Here is a 20130-nt window from a genome sequence, read left to right as displayed (position 1 = left end):
AATATAATATATGTGTATTATGCATAGACTATATATTAATAGATGGACGGAGCCTCCGTGACATCACCCATAAGTTTCTGAAGAGTTGAATTGAAGCTCGGTGGGCGTTTCCTACCATCGCCATCTTGGCAGGGGCATGCGTATCGTCTCGCCCGGAAAATACAAATATGGGCAAAGAGGTGGAGCTGAGAGGGGGGCTGTGAGTGTCATAGTGGATGATTGACATCGAGCAAACTCCGAGCTGCCTGTAGCTAAGAGCTAACTGAGCTAACTCGGAGATAACATGAGCTAATCAGCTAACAAAGGTAAGTGGGCTAAAGCTAAGTCACGTTGTTAACCGGCTAAAAACCGCGGTTGTTCAACGTTCTTCTGACTTGAAGCGTGAGATTGGGTACCTGTCAATCATAAGGACATGCACCTAACTATGCCAAAATTTGAGATTAAATTACTGTTGGAAAAAAATTCACTCCCCCCACAGTTGTTATGAAAAAAAAAAACCTGACCTATTAAACCGAAAATGGATTTGTAAACCAGGCTGTAAAAATGTTTATTTCTGCCGTGACGTTGGCCTTTTTAACATGGGAGTCTATGGGGAACCGCTCCATTTTGCAGCCAGCCCCTAATGGATGAAGAGGGAATTCCAGTTTTATGCACTTCCACATAGTCTTCACTTTTAACCGTCGGAGGTTGCCGCTTGCTGTTATGCCACAAGGTATGCTGAGCAGTATACTGTTAATGATGGTAAAACAAGGTGTACAATAATATTGTGCAGGATAGATTCAATTAAATTTCAATTCAACTTTATTTATATAGTATCAAATTACGGCAATGCCATCTCAAGACGCTTTACAGACAGAAAAAAAAAACATAATGAAAGCCAATTCATAACAGCCTATATAAGGAAACCAACAGACTCAGTTGAAGGGTCCAACTCAATCTCCCATCCTGAGCAAGCACACTGGCAACAGTGGGAAGGAAAAAAACTCCCTTTTAACAGGAAGGAAACCTCCGGCAGAACCCGACTCAGTGACAGGCAGCCATCTTCCTCTGCTGTGTGGGGGGAAGAGGACTGCTGAGACAGGAGACATACATTTTAATGATGCAACACTGTTATTGGGGGGGTAAGAGAGAGAGAGAGAGAGAGAGAGAGAGAAAGAAGCTCAGCGGATCAGAAAATGTCCCTCAGCAGTCTAAACCTATAGCAGCATAACTAAGGGATGCTAACCATCCCTAGCTATAGGACTTATCAAAAAGGTAAGTCTTTAGCCTAGTCTTAAAGGTGGGGAGGGTGTCTGCTTCCCTAACACTAACTGGGAGCTTATTCCATAAGAGAGGGGCCTGATAGTCAAAGGCTCTGCCTCCTGCTCGGCTCTTTGAGACTCTAGGAACCACAAGTAAGCCTGAAGTCTGTGAACGAAGTACTCTGCTTGGTATATAAGGAACCATGAGGTCTTTGATATATAGTGGTGCCTGGCTGTGGAGGGCTTTATATGTAAGGAGAAGGATTTTAAATTCTATTCTAGATTCAACAGGCAGCCAATGAAGAGAGGCTAAAACTGGAGAAATATGATCTCTCATGCTGGTTCTGGTCAGGACTCTGGCTGCAGAATTCTGGATCAGCTGAAGGCTTCTCAGGGCATATTTAGGACAGCCCAGTAATAGAGAGATACAGTAATCTAGTCTTGAAGCAACAAAAGCATGAACCTGCATCACTCTGAGACCGAATATCCCTAATTTTGGCTATATTACATAAACAAAAGAAGGCTGTTTTAGTAACCTGCTTAATATGTGGGCCAAAGGACAGTTCAGAGTCAAATATTACTCCAAGGTTTTCACTGTAGCACTGGAAGCTAAAGTAATGCCATCCATGTTCATTACAAAACTGGAAAAATTTAGATCTGAGTTTTTCAGATCCAAAGAGAATTACTTTAGTCTTCTCTGAGTTAAAGAGGAGAAAACATCTAGACATTCAAGTCTTCATGTCTATGAGACAATTTTGTAGCCTATCAGGCTGATTTGTTTCATCTGGTTTAAAGGATAAGTATAGTTGAGTATCACCTGCATAACAATGAAAGTTTATTCCATGCTGTCTAATAATTTTGCCTAAAGAGTGCATATATAGCGTGAAGAGTATTGGTCCAAGTACAGAACCTTGAGGAACTCCATGACTTACTGTAGTTTGTGAGGAGGACTTGTCATTTATATGAACAAACTGAAGTCTATCAGATTAATATATGATGTAAACCACCTTAACGCTGTACCTGTAATTCCAATCACCTGTTCTAGTCTCTGTAACAGAATGTTATGATCGACTGTATCAAATGCAGCACAAAGATCAAGCAAGATAAGTACGGACAGAAGTCCTTTGTCTGAGGCCATAAGAAGGTCATTAGTAACTTTCACCAATGCCGTCTCAGTGCTATGATGAGCTTTGATTGCAACTTTACACTACGCACTGCTCAATGAACCACATATTTCTTAAAAGCCCTAATGGGACATCACAACTAAAGCTAAACTGCAAATCAATCAAAAGCAAAGTAGAGTTTCTTTTATGCTTTTTAGCTCCTCTACTGCCTCTGACAGTTTCAATGTTAAAAAGTTTCTAAGGAATGATAAAATTGGAACTTTTCTCAAGAGCATAATACATCATCTCTTCTCTTGCTTAAAACCGGGTTCTAGGTGAAGGTCTCGGGTCTTTGGACATAACAAAAACCCAAAACAGTCATCCAACATCTTAAAATATTTGAAAAGAAAAAGTTTGATTTTCCTAAATTGTCCATTATTAAGTCTTGACCATTAATCCCGCTGAAAACTTCTTGAGAGATGAAGTCACCCATCACAAAACAGACTTCTGTAAATGTAGAATAGCTTGAACAGAGTGGCAGAACAGAAGCAGAAAACCACAGCAAACGGCGGCGAGAAGCATCTAAACTCCTGAAATATTATTCAGTGATTATTTGCAGAGTTGACCAAATGTCATTATATATTTAATAGTTTTGTGAATTATTGGGATTTTCCTAAATTGGTTCATTGCTTTTGATTTCTTAGATTATAATGAAGTCTCAGTTTAAAGATTAAAAACAATGATCAGTAATGAGTTCCCATGTTAACTGTCATTTGTGGTTCATTAACCAGAAGTTCATTATCTACAATGGAGCTGGACCACTCAAGGGAATAAGTTCAATAGATATATCTTCTAAGTAGAGCTTCAGGATAAAACACTGCAAGTGTCACACAATGACGTCGATTATGGTGATAAATTTATACATAAATGTATGTGGGTCAACCAAAATTTCCACAATCACTTGTCTTGAGATGTTAAATCATAAAAAATAGTCACTATAAGATATGGGATTCATTAACACCTTAGAGAGTAAGTGGAAAAGAGACACATTGTGATGAAGTGTAATACAATGTAGTAATCGTATGCAGCCTTCCCTCACATGAAAAGGATGCACATCGTTTCTACTATTATAGAAAAGGAAAGTCAGCAGACCCACAGATTATACTTATACTCCAGAAATGCTACTTTTCCGGTTGACATATTCCACTGCCGCTGGGTACACATCACTTTTTAACAGCAGCTGCTTCTCTTGCAATCCAGCAGCCACATCAATATGCAAGTGTGATATAAGCTGGCTAGTATTGCATCAAGTGCACTGGTAAATATATCAACATTTTTTTGTTTTCTTGTTCTTTTTGTCTTTTTCTACACTGCATGTTCACTGATTCTCAGCTTTGGAACAGCAGCAGCTGCTTGCCACTTTGATGTAGTATTCTGCGGCACAGAGGAGTAAATACATCAGCAACCCTTGCCGTGTCATAACTAGTATGTGCTGCAGAACATGATGAGGTTAGGTAGTTATTTCAAACTGGGCATAGATGTGAATGTGAGGGTGGATGGTTGTCTGTCTGTGGGTTAGCCTTTGATGAATTGGCAGTCTATCCAGGCTGTACCCACCTCTCACTCAGTGTTAGCCCAACATCAGCGTCGTCATCTAAGTGGGTAACGCTAATGATCGGATGGGCTCCTTCTTTCTATGGAAACTATAGAAACACAGTCACAAATCAAAGTCTTGGATCTTAGTATACCATACTCTGTATTACAAATAACACCAGCATGGTTTCTCTTCAGTCATCAGCCAGAAAAAGTCTTCAGGCCACTGTGCAGGAGATGGAACAAATAGTTTATTGCTCATGCAGATTGCAGCCCTAACCCATGTGGAGACCTCCCTCTTGTTTTATGATTGCTTTTTTGTGCAGTTGTGTTTGCCTAGTCTTCATCCTTGCCCCAGACCTCAGGGTAGAGCTCATTTCTCTGGATTTAAAGTATCATAGATCACTTGTTCTTGAGAGGATCATCATTAGACCTTCTCTTCTTCTTTTTTTCTCAATTAAGGGATCTTGCTGAAATGTTGAGCAACACATTCCATTATTTCCGGGAATTGCTTTGCTTGCATTTTGATCTAATTTTCCCCAAGGGGGTGTTATCAAAGTAAAAGTGCCCATGTACAATCATTCGTCGTAATTAAGTTCATAAATGAAACACCTCATATCCTACAGTAAATGGCTCTTTATATATTATCATCTGATCCATGTTGTGGTTGTAATTTTGCTCTGTTACTAATGTGGTGGGCAGTGGGCCCCAGTGCAGTAGGGTCAGTCATGTGAAGTTAAATTTAATGAAATGAGATAAATGCTAATTAGTCTTGGGTCATTGGAATAAGGTTTATGGCTTCATTCTCTTAGGAAAAGTTTTCAACTGAGTTTACATCCTCTTTAGCTGTACAGAACATTTATGTTAGAGGAGTTTGTCATCGTGAAATTGGAGATGTGGAGAAGCTTTGCAACTGTTGACAGCACTGACAGCAGCAAGAACACTGCCAAGATTTACTATTGAAAAGAACCAAAAAACTTAATTAACTTATTGTACTGTGGCAGCTGTCTGGGCACTGCAAAGGAAATGCAGAAATAAAGATTTTCTTCCCTTGAGTTTCTGTTACATACAAGTCGAAAAGCACCAAAAGGATGCTTTTTTCAATTTACAATTCTAATGCATTACAATTGTGCGAATAATTTAAGATTGATTCAATTCATCTTCAGATTAAATACACCTTTAACTGAATAATTATTGTTAAAATTGTTGTACCATCATGACCTCACACAATAGTTTCTCACCTTGGATATAAAATCACAGCATGTGCAGTCAAGTGAAACGTGCACACTTTTTAGTATCTTCTGATGTGTAGCAGGTGTGTGTTTTAGAGGCTGAAGTATTTTCGGACACAGGCTTAAGGGGCTATTGCCCGAATGCCTTTATCTGATTTCATTCTCACAGCTTAGGTATGAAATGATGAATTTTTCATTCAGCACATAATGTATAAATTCTGCAGCATTGAAGCATTCTTACTGATGTCAGTCAGACTCACAGATGCAAATACCTGTCAAAATGTACAAACACAAGCATGAAAAATGAATGTGTACAGGCATCAAATTTGTGACATTTGTGAGAGGTTTGGCAAAGATGTGTGAAACTGTTTTGCCAACCTCAGAAGTAAAAACTCTAAAGTGACATTGCTATGAATGTGATATCAGCTTTGCTGATTACCCTGCCTTACCAAACCTCTACTTATGACAGCAGCCCTCCCAACATCAAAGGCCTCCATGACGGTACACCGTGCAGTACCACAGCCACTTTCCTTCCTTTCCATCTGCATCTGAGCAATGAAATAAATTATCATTTCCTTCACATCTCAGCATCTGTTTCTGGTTATTACTGTTTGAACACAGCTGGGACCATGTTTTACCTCGTCGAAATTCTGTTACAATTTCTGATATAGGAACATTAATAATGACACACTATCATGCGAAGACAGCTGCGTAAACTGTGAATTTTATTTGCGTGTGGGTTTGTATGTGTCTGTGTATCTTAGGTCCTCTGGGCAGAGCAGCAGGTGGTGAAAAGAAGGAAGAAGAGGGATGTCTTTGAAGACCCTACAGACCCTGATTTTCCCAAGCAGTGGTACCTGGTATGTAGTGTTCTCCTATTTCTATTATTCAGAACTCATTGGTGTGTCTTTATATAAAATTAAGACTTTTCAATTAAAAATAAAGTGCTTATCGTGTCTTTATTCAGAATGATGTTTTTTAAATCCTCCTGCAAACAAAAATCTAAGCTTTGTAGAAGCTCTCATTTACATTAAGTGAGGAAGCAACTTTCAAGCTTCAGAAGGATACCTGATGTTAACCCTTTAGGTCCAAGTTTTCAAAAGAAAATGTTATGTAATGTTAGGGAATGGGCAGCCCAGTGGCATAGAGGTTCACACTGCGGCCCCACAGCAAGGTCGCTGGTTTGAGCCTTATCAGAGGAGATAGTGGGTTTTCTGTGTGGAGTTTGCATGTTAGGTGTTAATTAATCCCTTTCTTCATTTGTAAGCTATGGTTAATTCAGTAGTCACCAGCTCCGGTCTTCAAGGGTTACCATCCTGCAGGTTTTGGTGTTCCCCTGGCACAACACACTTGATATTTGTATGGATCCCCATTAGCTTGCAGCAGCTAGCTTCCCGGGGTCCTTTTGTTAAATACAGTTAAGATTTACCTGTATTCAAGGTCATATTCACATACATCTTCTGCACCTGCCTGTTAAAGAGCTGTTGATTTAGGTCAGGTGTGTCGTAGCAGGAAAATACTAAAACCTGCAGGATGGTAGCCCTCAAGGACTAGAATTGGAGACACTTGGGTTAATTGATCACTTCTTCCATGTAAGTTGCTTTGAATCAAAGCAAGGCAAGTTTATCTGTACAGCACCTTTCATGTACGAGTCAGTTCAAAGTGCTTTACATAAAACATTAAAAGCGTTTCAGATACTGTAAAAAAATAAAAATAAAAAAAAAAGGATAAAAGACAACACAAATAGAAAAATCACAATTAAATCATAAATTATATAAAAATAATTAATAGCAAGATTGATTAAAATTACTGTGCAGATGCATGAGAAAATAAACTTTTTTAACCTGCATTTCAGTGTCTAGGTGTGCTGAGACTTTAATCTCCACTGGCAGTTTGTTCCACTTGTTTGCAGAATAACAGCTGAATGCTGCTACTCCATGTTTAGTCTGGACTGGTCTGGACTAGTTGACCAAATTACCATAAAAAGACAGACCGTACACCGAGCCATCATCAGCAGCTGTTTCTATTGCTACTTGGACCCATGCTGCTCCTACAATTTTTTAGTGTTAAATCACGATGTTTCGGGATTTCTCAGAGAAACGTAACTTTCACTGGTGACCAGTAATCATCCTCAGAAGACAAATTTTCCCCTCCAGAATCAGGGATGGCTATTCTATTCTATTCTATTCTATTCTATTCTACAGTTATTTAGCAGACGCTTTTATCCAAAGCGACTTAATAGCTGAGAAAGAACGTCATTTTCTCTATAATCTGCATCGCTGACTGAGCGTTTCATCGGCTCCATATGGTGTCTTTCAAACTCGATTTCCTCATAAACATTCATTTTGAGATATTTTTTCGAATATGTATATATATTATCATTGCTTTAGTATATTTTCATTCTCTTCTGGTCAATCAGAGAACCGTAATAGGAGTCGTGTGTTTTAGAGGAAGGATTAGATTTAACTTTGTAATCCATCTTAACGCAACGTTTTTGGAATTAAATGTATAATTCATTGCACCCCAGGTTGTGGGGTTGAATGTAAAGTGAAATGTCATGATTGATCCTCTACTGAACAGTATCACCTATGAAACATTGATATCAAATGGTTTTGACACTATGTCTGTTTCATCATTCACAGCTTTTCCCAGGAATGAATTTGCCTTAATCTCCACTTTTTTTTTCCTTTTTCATTTGCCCACAACCTCTTTCATTGCAACGGATTAATGACAACGTCGACTGTCCCAGACATAAGTCACCACCGAATGGAAGTTGTGAAACCTGCTCTGCCACTCAGCATTAAACCTCTAAATTTCACCGCACTTAAATAGTTTTTCCTTTCATTTATAGTACTCCACACATCCAACTTAAAAAGAAAAAAAGAAAACAAAGTGCGTCTAGCTAGAGGCGCATACCACTATTACTGTCTCTGTAGTTAATATACAACCAACTTATACTATTTAGAGCTGTTTTAGATTTTTTTTTCTTTGGATGCATTATGCACACCTCAGCTCAGCCAGACTCAAACATTCTTGTGTCTTTAGGGACTAAATAGGTAAAAATCTGATATTGTGCAAAAACTGTATGAAAATGCTTCCTCCAGTGGCCAGCTCTGACTGGTTCCAGTCCACAAGATGATGGGATTGTTTGTCCCGATCATACAATATCAAATCAAATCAAACTTTATTTGTATAGCACTTTTCATACTTAAAAACAATACAAAGTGCTTTACATAATAAAACAATTTACAGATGTGTACCAGATAAGGAAACAATATTCTCAGATATTCTTTGATATTTGGAAATAAAATATAGTTATACTTTCTGAGAAGCTAATTTGCTAAAACAGAAGGTCACTACTGCCACTGCTGAATGTTTTCTGCATTTGTTAAATATGTATTAGAGCAATCCTTGGATTTATTATGTTTTCTACAGTGTTATAGTGTTGAATACTCATCAGACAGATGAGCGGCGCCGTTTTTTTATCACCTAAACGCATGTTTGAGTTTTCCAGCACGCTTTATGTTCAGTTTCCATGAGTTTTGAGAGTTTTTCTCCTTCGAAATTTTAGTGACGTCCCGGGGGAGGGACTCAGTGATTTGTCATCTTCTCTATGTTGTGTACATTCACAAGAAGTAAGCAACACCAGTATAAGTACTTCTAGCAGCTGACCAATCAGACGCAGCCTGCAGGCAGGACATAGGGCAGCGCTTTCTATGTTTGCATGTTTCTGGCAGAGGCTGATCCAAGAACATCGATACAAAATGAATGAAGGGTTTTGTTAAAGATGCTTGATTATTTCTTGCCCTTCTGGACTTGCATATTAAAACAAATTAGACTGAAGTGTGCACAATAGAGCCACGTTAAGCTACCTTTGTGAGCTACACCCTTGGTGAATATACATGTATGAAAAGAGGAATGGGGTTGTCTTTCTGTTGCCCTCGTGCTATTTGTGTTTATCTACAACCATCCCTGTAACCTGCAGTGCTCACTTCTCTTCACACCTTTCACAACACAATGTTTTGCTCCCACTCTGAACCTTTTTTTTTTTTTTTTTTTGACTTCCACTGAAATTTTTACACTGTTTACTTCTTCTGTGACAAACACACTCCCCAAGATGTCTGACCTAAAACAGGTCATCTGCATTTTTGCCGATGGCATAACAGCAGCAAGACACAGTAGTCGGCAGCTGGCATCAACACTCCACATTAAAACTGGATCCTCATTATTCATGATTTCATTCTAATCTATTTTGGTTTTGATGTTAAATTTTGTATCAGACATTGCAGGGCTTTCTAAGTCTTTGTGGACCATTTAGGCCTCATGCTCACTGACAGGCCTTTTCCATTAGTTTGTCTGGAAGACTTCAGACACAACAGATTGACAGCTTAACAAAAGGTTTCTGTCTCTTCCAGTCCAACCCAACACATCAAGACCTGAACACAAAAGCAGCTTGGACTCAAGGCTATACGGGAAAAGGTGTAGTGGTGACCATCCTGGATGATGGCATTGAAAAGGACCATCCTGACCTCATCAGTAATTACGTGAGTGTAAAATACACAAGCTCAGCTGCACCTCTGAATGAATTGTCTCTGCTTATGCTTGATTTGTTATGTTTCTTGTTTATTCCTTGTACTTTTTAAGTACGCATGTTGTGTTTTATTCATTAGCATGTACAGAACAGTATATAGAGATGTCTGAAATTATTGGCACATCGATATTGTCTGCCGATATAGACATTAAAATGCAATATCAGAAATTATCGGTATCATTTTTTGGTTTTTTTCATAACATACCTTTTACACAACCTACTTATATTATGTATCAAACTCCTCAGCTACATCTCCTATAATTCAAAATGACTGAATATAGGAGATTTCATGTGTAGTTTTCCAGATATTTTTGTTTGTTTGGCACAAATCACTCCAAAAATATTTGTTTTCGGTTGATATTGGTGTCAGAAATAATCAGATATAGATCATCCTTAACAATATGCAGTACAATTTTGATGCCACATAAAGGAGCCTCCTTTAACCTGCACAGATTACAAAGATAACTTGTAATGGTTAAGTCATGCATGATTAAATGTAATCATTTGATGTCTGTGTGCAACTTTTGCTACAAAGTCCATTTCTGTGCTTAATACCACTGAGAAATTCTATGTAAAGTATGAGTTTCACGCTATATCATGGAGAATACTCAAATTATTACACAAAGTTAGCTATGATTGTAACAAAATCTGCCTCCACATTTAAATAGACTCAGAAAACAATGCACTTAGTGAGAATCATGCTGGAATGTGTTAACTGTGAAATTGAAGAGCTCTTATGTGCAGCTGACACTTTGAGTAGGTTGGTTAACATAACCACTCAGCAGTTAACATGACTAATTGCTTTTCACCAAATCTACATTTTTCATCTTTTCTTTAAAACAGCCTGTTCCTCTTGACTCAATAAAATCGATCATCACATTTTGCACAGTGTCAAATTACGCATACAAAGATTAAAACCTGGTTTAGCTAATAATAACCTAGTTCTCATTATTTTACCATGACAAAAAAAAAAACAATTTGTGCTGGACGTGCTTTGTTTCACATTCCTTGGATCGGTCTGACAATGGAGTGGTGATTGTTGCTCTTTGATAGGTTTGCTTGTCTTATTGAATTGATTGAATTTAGACACTTGTCTGTCATATTACAGTGAAAATTGAGGCCAGTGACACTATTTTCAGGGTGCAAAGCACATTTTAATGTGTAGAAAAATAGGTTTTCCTGTGGAAATGGTATCTATAGTAACTAAAAATATTCCTGACCAAAATCCACAGAATCTGTTGCAAGCAAAGATAAATAAATCCCCAAAAAGAGAGATTTAAAATGATCAAACCGGCGTGTGTCGTGTCTCTTGCAGGACCCTGAAGCAAGCTATGATGTTAATGATGGAGATGCAGACCCCCAACCAAGATACACACAGCGAAATGAAAACAGGTACTGCAGCAACTTTCATAAACGCAGACTGATAAGTCTGAAATATATTTGGGAAGGACACGTCCTTTTTACCGAACCGCCCTTGTTCAACCTTTTTTCTTTTATTTTTTATCCGACTCCAGCTTTCAGCGAACATTGGCAGGCACTGAAAAGCCAGTCTGCTCAGCTTATGGTCCTTCCTTCGGCTCATACATTTACATTTAGAAACTAATTACATAAAGTTTGAAAGCACAGGTGCCATCATTCACCAGACTCTTTAAATCTTGGTCCCTTTTTCTGGAGCTACTCCACAAGCCCAGCTGCTGCAGCAGGCTTTCAAGGTCCAGCCCTCGCAGCTCCTTTGGCATTATTTGTTGCTGATACAATACTCTGTTTACTGCCCTCCTGTGATTCATGCTCTTCTTTTCTAATCTTGAAGACCACATTTGTACGTGTTTGCTCCAATTAAATGATGTAACACTACAGCTCCAGCAAAGATGAACCCTAAGCATCTTTTTTCCCCCCTTTTTCCATTTCTCCAAACGCTTCGGTCTCCTGCTTTAGACCAATTCCCCCGGAGTAGATGAGAAGCTGCTTCTGCCTCCAAAATGCACAGCAGGATTTGTCTCAATCTATCACTTCTGGGACGTCTGCCACTAACTCTTTCTGTTTTTCTTTTCCTTTCTTCCTTTTCTTCTTCATGGTTTCACAGCACAGTTTCCACTTGCAGTTGGTCAAAGGGAGAAGCTACATAAGCTTCACTCATTTTTATCAGCCAGTTGAGTCTGTTGTTCTTCAACTGACTTTTAAGATATTCTTCCATGAATTTATGAGTAATTTAAGCTGCTGTACAGCTAAGCCTTGTTTTTCCTCTCCTTATTTGAAATGTGATATATTCATCTGCAGCATATATCTCTCCTGAAAGGCAGAAGCATCAGCAGTTTTTGAGCAGACGCCTTGTTTTCCTGTCCTTGTCTACAGCTTGAGCAGCCATGCAGAGCGAAGTCAGAGTGTAGTAGATCCTGCTCTGTCTTGCTGATGGAACAAAGTACTATTGGAGGGGATAACTCCCTGACTATGTTTCACTTAAGCTCCTGAAGTGGACCATGCCATTATTGCAGAACCGACACATACGCTCTCATAACGAAAGCACACTTCTCGCACACACACTTTGCTCTAGTCTTGTCAGAGGAATTGCCAGAGCAATTATTTTAGACAAGATCAGTTTGTGGGCATGTAATGAAAAGAAAGGGTGTGTCCCTGTGTCTGCAGCGCTGGAGGCTGAGTGTTTAGAATGACCAAACAAATTATATCCTGTGAGTTATGTAAATCACCAAAGAGTAATACAAGCCATCAGTGAGTAAGGCTCGCATCCCCCTCACAATCAGATTATATGAATATATTCATAGGACAACAAAAAGCAAAGGAGATTCAGAGGCGGGCGTTCTCCAGAGTCATGAAGGCCGCTTCATTTGTACTGATCACACGCTAGGCTGATTTTTGAATTCTCATCTCGGGCTTTTTCCATCGAGATGCTCTGTCTTGAGTTGACAGTTATTGTTGAAGGTTGGAGGGGGAGGCAGGCGTAGTCGAAGGCTGGCTGAAGTATGGTCAAGCAGGTAATCTATTTGTGATTCATCATGAAAATGTTTGCCTTTTCTTCTTCACGCGGGTCTACTTCTCCACCTCCGTGTCAGTGTGATACAGACGTATTGGGCTGGCCGCAGAGCAGAAGATGGCAGAATTGATTTCACCTCCTGCCCACGGGCTGCCAAGCAGAGTACAGCTGTTTCCAAAAGCCTCACAGAGCAGCGAGAGAGCTGGGCGGCATGGAGAATATGCCTATCTGGATATTAATTGTAAAAATGATTTATTTGAGTACATCAAAGTCAACAAAAACCTCCATGCAGTGAAAACCTTTGGCAAGAATAATATCTACTATACAGCTATAGTATACGTTTTAAAAACATATTTTTGGGCCATTTTCTTTCTTAGATTTAGGCATCAAAATATATCATTTAGTTTTTGTTGCAGTGTGATATAATACTTTTAATAATAAGTATTTTTTGATGGTGTGAGGTTCCTGTTGTGTATGTTTCTGTGCTGAGTCACTTTTTTCTTATATTGTCAGTTTTCCTGTGATAAAGTTCCTACAGAAGAATGTGGAAAAGCTCAAGGAAATTGAACTTTTTCAGTCTTATAAATTCATTGTTTGCCAGTTTTGCTCTTTTTTTTTTTTTTTTTAAACAGAAGTATTTTTCTTTTTGATATTTTGCCAAAAACACTGTTACAGCTTGTCCGTACATAGCGGGTATCTCTAGAATTGAAGATGTTTTCTCCAATTTGTCATCCACATGAAAATGCAGTATTACACAATCCTAAAGAATACTCCGACCAAAGTGAAGATTTGCGAATACTCTGCCTGCACGGCGACATATATAACCGGGGTTTTAGGTTTTGAAACGTCACTGTCTCCAACAAGAAATACAATGACATCACATGTGCGACTTTTGTGTTCAACAGCATAGACGTCCTGAAAACTATGTCGGCGTTTTCTGTCGTCCAGGCTCTTTGTGTTTGTTTGTTTTTACACTGCTGTCAGTACCGCTGCACATACACGACCTAATGCGAAGGACGACATTAAGGACAGTTATTTTTCGCCACTTAACCATATCACGTTCGATGCATGCTTTGTGTGACGTCGTTAGATGGAGGGTTATTCTGATTGGATCGGATTAGAGGCGCTACTGCTGCATAACGGTTTGCAGTTATGTGGATAGGTGTGGATGGATTTGTTTTTGAAAAACAAGTTCTGTGGGCTTTTTTTTTCTTTTTTTTTTATAAATATAGATATTTGGTGTTACAAAAACTCAGCAATGTGTGTACACAGTCTTGGTCTCTGAGCCTTTTTAGTTCTTTCCCATCCAAGGTTTTCTTGGGTGTACCGCTTATCTTAAATTCAAAGTTGAACCAATGACTTCAATATGTGCAGCCCCTGAGGCAGTGAATCAGCCCCAAAGCACAACCCTATCACTGCAATAATTCACATTAGGGCAGGAGCTCGTGGTCTTGAAAGTCACAAAATAGCTCACTTCTTCGCTGTTTCTTCAAACTACCGGTATGTCCTTTTGAGTTTCAGGGAGCACAAGCAGAAAGTGTGTGTAACCAAACAGTTCAGCTCGCTGGGTTACCACCCCCTCTTCTTCAGATGTATTCAGAAACACACACACACTGTTCTAACTTCCCTGTGGAGAGCCATTAGCTCCTGAAGGGAACTTTTCACAGGCAGTCATTAATTGAGATCCACATGCCTGCATGAAAGTGTAGTGACAGGCTTTATTAGAAAGTGATTGGCATGCTGCACAACCTCGTAACCCTTAGTTTTAGTCAAACCATCATCACATGAATACTAATGCAGGCTAAATTCAAGGCTAAAGGGGAGGGTGCAATGGCTAATGTGGATGATGGCATTGAGATACACAGAGAAAAGTGTTTGCACGCTTCTCTTGCCTCGACAAATTACTTTGTCCTTCATGGCACATGGCTATTTGTTTTGCTGACCACGAAAGTGCTGCTTCAGCAGAAAGGCAAGGGGGCAAGAAAATGGTAAATGCACCACATGCTGCAGAAAACACGTCTTTAGTTTATTTTGTTAAACACGTAATCACTTTAGCTCTGGATGGACAGTAGTAGTTCAGGGAACTGGGAAGTATTAAAGTTATAAAGATATAAATTACATGTACTTGATGAATTATGAATAATAATAATGTACATCTGCATAATAACATTCTGTTGATTCCACATGTGAATTATTCACACTTCTTACTTGATCCAAACGCAGTTTGGAGTCAAAAGGTGAGAAATCAATTACCCTCGAGGCTAAATGTTTCCACACAGCCTTTGTGTTTGTCATTATTAATGAGTCTTTAAACTGTTCTCAGCTTTCACAACGCGGACCTCTGCATTCTCATTCTAAAGTTTGATAGAAGAAGAAAATAGAAAAAGGGGTGAAATAGTTTCTGCAGACATTGTGTCATTGGCCGAAACAAGTGATTAACGCCTGGAATTAACCTTTTTTTTTTTTTTCTTTAGTTTGGGAATGCAAATTAAATTGCATGTCAGCTCCCTTGAAAAGGCACATCCCTGCTGTTCATACTCTGCATGCATATCAAAGTCTTTGTGGAGGCAATAAATCTGTGTCTAAGGGGATGGTACAGAAATAAAAAAAAAACAGAATGAAGAAGTATAAAAGTCAAAGACAAATTTCTCCTGCGTCATCAGCACGCTTCCAGTGTTTGACATAGCGGGTCGCACCTGCTCCTTGCTGCTGCTGCTTCCACATCTGACACGTTTAAAAGATCATAATATGGTGTGGAATTAGAATTCCTCGCCTTCCTGTTCTTATGTCGAGAGCTTGCTACTAAAATTTTTTCCCTTTAAGGAGCAGAAGGTGCTTTTTAAAAAAAAAAGACACATAAAGGCTGTGTGTGCGCGTGTGTGTGTGTGTGTGTGTGTGTGTGTGTGTACGGGAGGGTTAGGGTGGGTTTAAGCAGCAGTTGTTTACTGCAGAGGATAAACTTTACTTTGGTAAATGAAAAGTCAAATAGAGACTTGAGTGAGTCTTCGGATGAAACCATATTTGTCAGTCTGAGCCACCACTTGACAGTTTGACAGAAGTATTCTCTGACTTTAGCACTGAATGTTTTACTTCTGTGTGCAGAGACACCGAGCTTAGGAGCGGAGGAAGAAGTGGTGCACAAACAAGTTTTCTAAAATGTGTAAAATAATCTCCAGCATTTACAACCAATTTACTAATCATAGTTGACGTAGCCACCATGCTTTATCTTGCCTGAATCCAAGAATTCTGTTTGCCTCTGTCTTGCTTATTCCACTCGAGGCAGCTTGTTTGTTTTCCAGACTGCTGATTTTTTGGGAGGAGAGTGGATGCTGGCATGGACTTCATCCATAAACTCAAATCCACTGGCTTTCCTTCTGTCTTCCTTCCTTGCTGTGTTTTTTTTTTTTTTTAAACAAAAGCAATAGTGTGATTTAAAGTTGCTGTTTTCAGAACATTTTAGTAAAGTATTGCTTGTCGTGATTGGATGTGACAGTCCTGAGCTGAACCCCATTGTACAAGACATTACTGATCACCCAGAGACAATCAATATAACCACCACCCAGCTGACTGGATACTGATGAATAGGATGTTAAAGCAATTGAGTCTGCAGGGTTTGAAGATGGCCTGTTTTCACATGCTTCTGTATATTTAGCCATTTGTTTCTTCCCAGTAAGTTGCTTTGACGGGTATGAGGCCATTTGAAATCATTAAACATGCTTTGCTGCTTGGATGACTTTGTCTAAATTGTTTAGATGCAGACCCAATAGCAGCATTAGGGATGGATTTTTCCTCTTTAATCATAGTGTTTTATACAATGAAGTAATAAAACATTTTAATTTTGCAGTAGCGCAGCTGATGCTGTTACCTCAGTGTATGTTACAAAATGTGACCCTCTTCTTTATAGACTCAGAAAATTCCCCCTGCAGATCCACACATACGTCCTCCTTCAAAAAGCGTGCAATCAGACAGACTGGAGAGTCTAAATTGCCTCCAGGTTGGAATTTAATGACTACTTACTGTGACTCCAAGTATCTATACTTGCCTGATGACGGACTGATAACGGTGCTGCCTCCTGCTTATTACATTGATGATTTGGCAGTGATCACTGTAGGTAGGCAGGAAAGAAAATACGTTTACTCAGAGCAAAAGTATTCAAAACTGACATCTTAATTGCTATTAGCAATCTTATCCGATAATCTTCTGAACGGTGCTGGAGACAGGACCTGTGTTCACCCGGGCAATAAAGATATCTCCACTTGCCTCCTGTGTAACCATTTGAACAGACCTGCCTAAAGCCACAGCTGAGCTGAGAAGAGCAGAAAATAGCCTAATCCGTTTGGCAGCAACAGTGAACGGATGCTATTCAGTCCTTCTGAAACAGATAAACCAACAGAGCAATGCCAAGAGACAGATCCTACAGTTTAGCCAAGCATTGGTTGGATATTAGTCACACTTGGCGATGCATATTTTAGCACACATGCTATACAACACAACCCAAACACTACATGAGTGTAAGTGCGGCCACGTTTGTCTGCTGTCTATAAACACAAAATCTCTAATCATGGTCAGACATATTTCAGTTCCAAATACTATGTGAGCAACATGGCAGGCTGACGGCTCATTCTCCGTAATCTGCTAACAATAACACCAGCCGAACTTTAAAACTTCTGCATCTGGTGTTTTATAGGTTTTACAAATGAAATGCTGCATTTTTCTTTGTTTTTAAATGTGGGTCTTGTTCATATTCCTGAGTTTTGCTTGTTATCTGAAAGAGATGAGTTTGTGCAGCACCTTACAGGTGAGGTTTGCTTTAAAATAAATACAGAGGATTTGACCTACAATGGTACAATACTTTCAGCTCATGTATTAACTTAGTCTTGATGTTTTTCTTCCTATCTAAACGTACATTTTTTAAAATTTATTTTGTGTATACTTTGGGTGAAGGGCTAGCCAAAATCTCATATCCTGATAAAGCTAATTTCATATCCCCATAAGATATACATAACAATATAAAATTGTTTGTGTATTTTTCTGTCAGTCATCAGTTATTTGTCAGATGAATTTGGCAACGGCAGCAGTGATCTCCTTCATCTGCGGGAACTATGGCCGTATGGTGTTTCACGGGTAAAAGCATGTTGCAGCGTTTGCATCTGGGGTTTATTATGAGCTTTCTCCACCATTTGACGCTGCTTTGCTCGTTGACTCTATTCATTATTCTGTATTCTTTATCCTGATTCTTGCGGAGGTGATGAAAATAGTTATTTATGTCGGAGTCTGTTGTTGGGACTGTGAGCTAGTCTGTTGTCGGTTCCACGTTGGTCTTTTTATATCCAAACCGCATCCAGGCAACAGAAAATTCCACTCTTTTAGGAACAAAATCATCAGTTTTGGTTGGCTGGTCATCTTTTAGTGAATTATCCTGCTCTGAAACACATCTGCCGCATGTCGTAAAGCGTATCTTGCCGTAAAATACACTTGTAAAGCACCTTATCGTGGCGTAAACAATAGAGCCTCATATGAAACAAAAGAGATTTTCTACCTTCCAAGCGATATATATCGTCGTATCGCCCAGCCATACTTGCCTAAATAAATGGTGTGTGTACTGTTGCAGTGCTTATGCCGATCTGAACTAATGTCTGTCTTGGCTTGGAGAGTCTTTCTTTATCTGGCATCCTGTAAGAAGTGCAACCCAAATTATTTTCCAGAACAAAAGACCAACTTGTGAAGATACAACAGAAGGTAAAAGATTAAAATATTATCCAAAAGTCATTAAGAAAAAAGTTTTAAAGATTCAAAAGATGTATTGAAAGGGTTATCTGACATCTGATGATGCAGAAACTAGAGGGAGAAACTGCGACTGGTCAGTGTGGCAGCATGTTTTCTCCTTCCATTTCCTATTGCCTAAAGGTGCAACAGAGTGTAAAAACAGAATTTAACAAAATGTGAGGAAAAACCCTTATCTGCTCTTTTTTTAGACACACACTTGTGTTCTTTGTTAGGGTGATTGAAGAGCATAAATACCAGAAGCTGTTTGGAGAAAATCCAAGTTCTACTCCACTGAATTAACCCTATTCTTCTGCTAAATACCTCCCTTCAAGTAGGGGTATAAAAATGAGTCTACATTGTTCATGCTTCCCTGAGATAGAAGGATCTAGGAGTTGTTTGAAACAGCCCCAAGCCGGGTTTCTTCTTTTGTTTTGGCTCCACTTGTTTTGGACTGAGAATCTGCTGCTGCAGTGCATCACAGTGCCGTATTGTACCAATAAGCAAGTTTTATCCTGATCAGCTACAATACATCTGTCTAGCGTTGCCATAGCTGTATCCTCTGGTGGAAATACTCGGGTCTTAAGAAGTTGTAAGAGTCAACTGTCTTCTTACAATGAGTATTTTACTATAAACTAATACAAGCACGCGCTGGAGCTTGGAGAGAGATCTCTCTGCAGAATGGGGGATCATTACTAGTTTATATAGTTTTCAAAACTCCTCTATTGCTGGGCACATCACAGAAAACGTTCATTCTCTCTTGTTCAGAACTAAACTGAGCTCACTAAGCATCAATCACCCACTCCCTAACCTTTAACTTTAAGCAACTGGTCAAGCAGGCAACTGGCAAGAAACAGATGCACTACAGGAAACTCTTTCTGTCTTAGTCATTGTCAGCACATTCCAGTCAAGAATAATATAACTAAAGACAGCTTTGTGCATAGATACAAAACACAGCAAGATTACAGCAAATCAATGCATATATGTCTGATACTTGATACAAACAAAAGCCATAACAATTTCTCTGACAATCCTCTGGTGGGTTTCTGCACTGACCAAACCATCTAAACCACCCTGATATTTTAGTGTAATGCCAAATTTGTCTCTTTTTTTTTTTTAATGTAGTTTTTGTGTTAACAAAAAGCTCAGTGCCATTTTAAAAAGGATTAATATGGTGACAAATTGTTTAATTATTCATCAGCCAATACGCATGTCATTTGGACGGGTTTATTAATTGTTTTCACTCATTTTGCAGTTAGGAGTAAGATTAAGTGTCCTGGGTCCTTTTTGTGTTGCCATGACTGTGCTTCAATTACATGCTCCTCCAAGTGCATCAAGCATCACCTTATTAGTGTGTCTTTACGGGGGGCTCGAGCTACCACTAGTGAGTGGACCTCACTCCATCCTTTTTATGGAGAAAGAAAACACGTTCTGCCTTGCTGCTTTTTTGCAAAGACCACATAACAACATCAGACTTTAGCTTCCGCATGGATCCATATTGCTCAGTAACTCAGCAAGCCCCGCTGTTTTCATTCAACCCCACCGTGACCCGTCATCATAACCCCTTATTAAACACAACACTACACAGACACTCAGAAATCACTTTACTTTGCCTTCG

General features: G+C 39.1%; 1 protein-coding gene across 1 annotated transcript in view; it reads left to right on the top strand.

Moving 5' to 3' along the window:
* The window catches only part of furinb (furin (paired basic amino acid cleaving enzyme) b), a 97634-nt gene that overhangs the window by 48679 nt on the left and 28825 nt on the right, over positions 1-20130 (top strand). The window contains exons 4-6 of the mRNA XM_079253980.1: positions 5934-6029; positions 9585-9713; positions 11076-11152. Of these exons, the coding sequence (XP_079110106.1) occupies positions 5934-6029; positions 9585-9713; positions 11076-11152 (302 nt within the window). The remainder of the gene's footprint in view (positions 1-5933; positions 6030-9584; positions 9714-11075; positions 11153-20130) is intronic.

The sequence above is a fragment of the Telmatherina bonti genome, assembly GCF_933228915.1.
Source record: "Telmatherina bonti genome assembly, chromosome: 2".
Classification (NCBI taxonomy): Eukaryota; Metazoa; Chordata; class Actinopteri; order Atheriniformes; family Telmatherinidae; genus Telmatherina; species Telmatherina bonti.
This window is presented reverse-complemented; position numbering and strand designations above follow the sequence as displayed.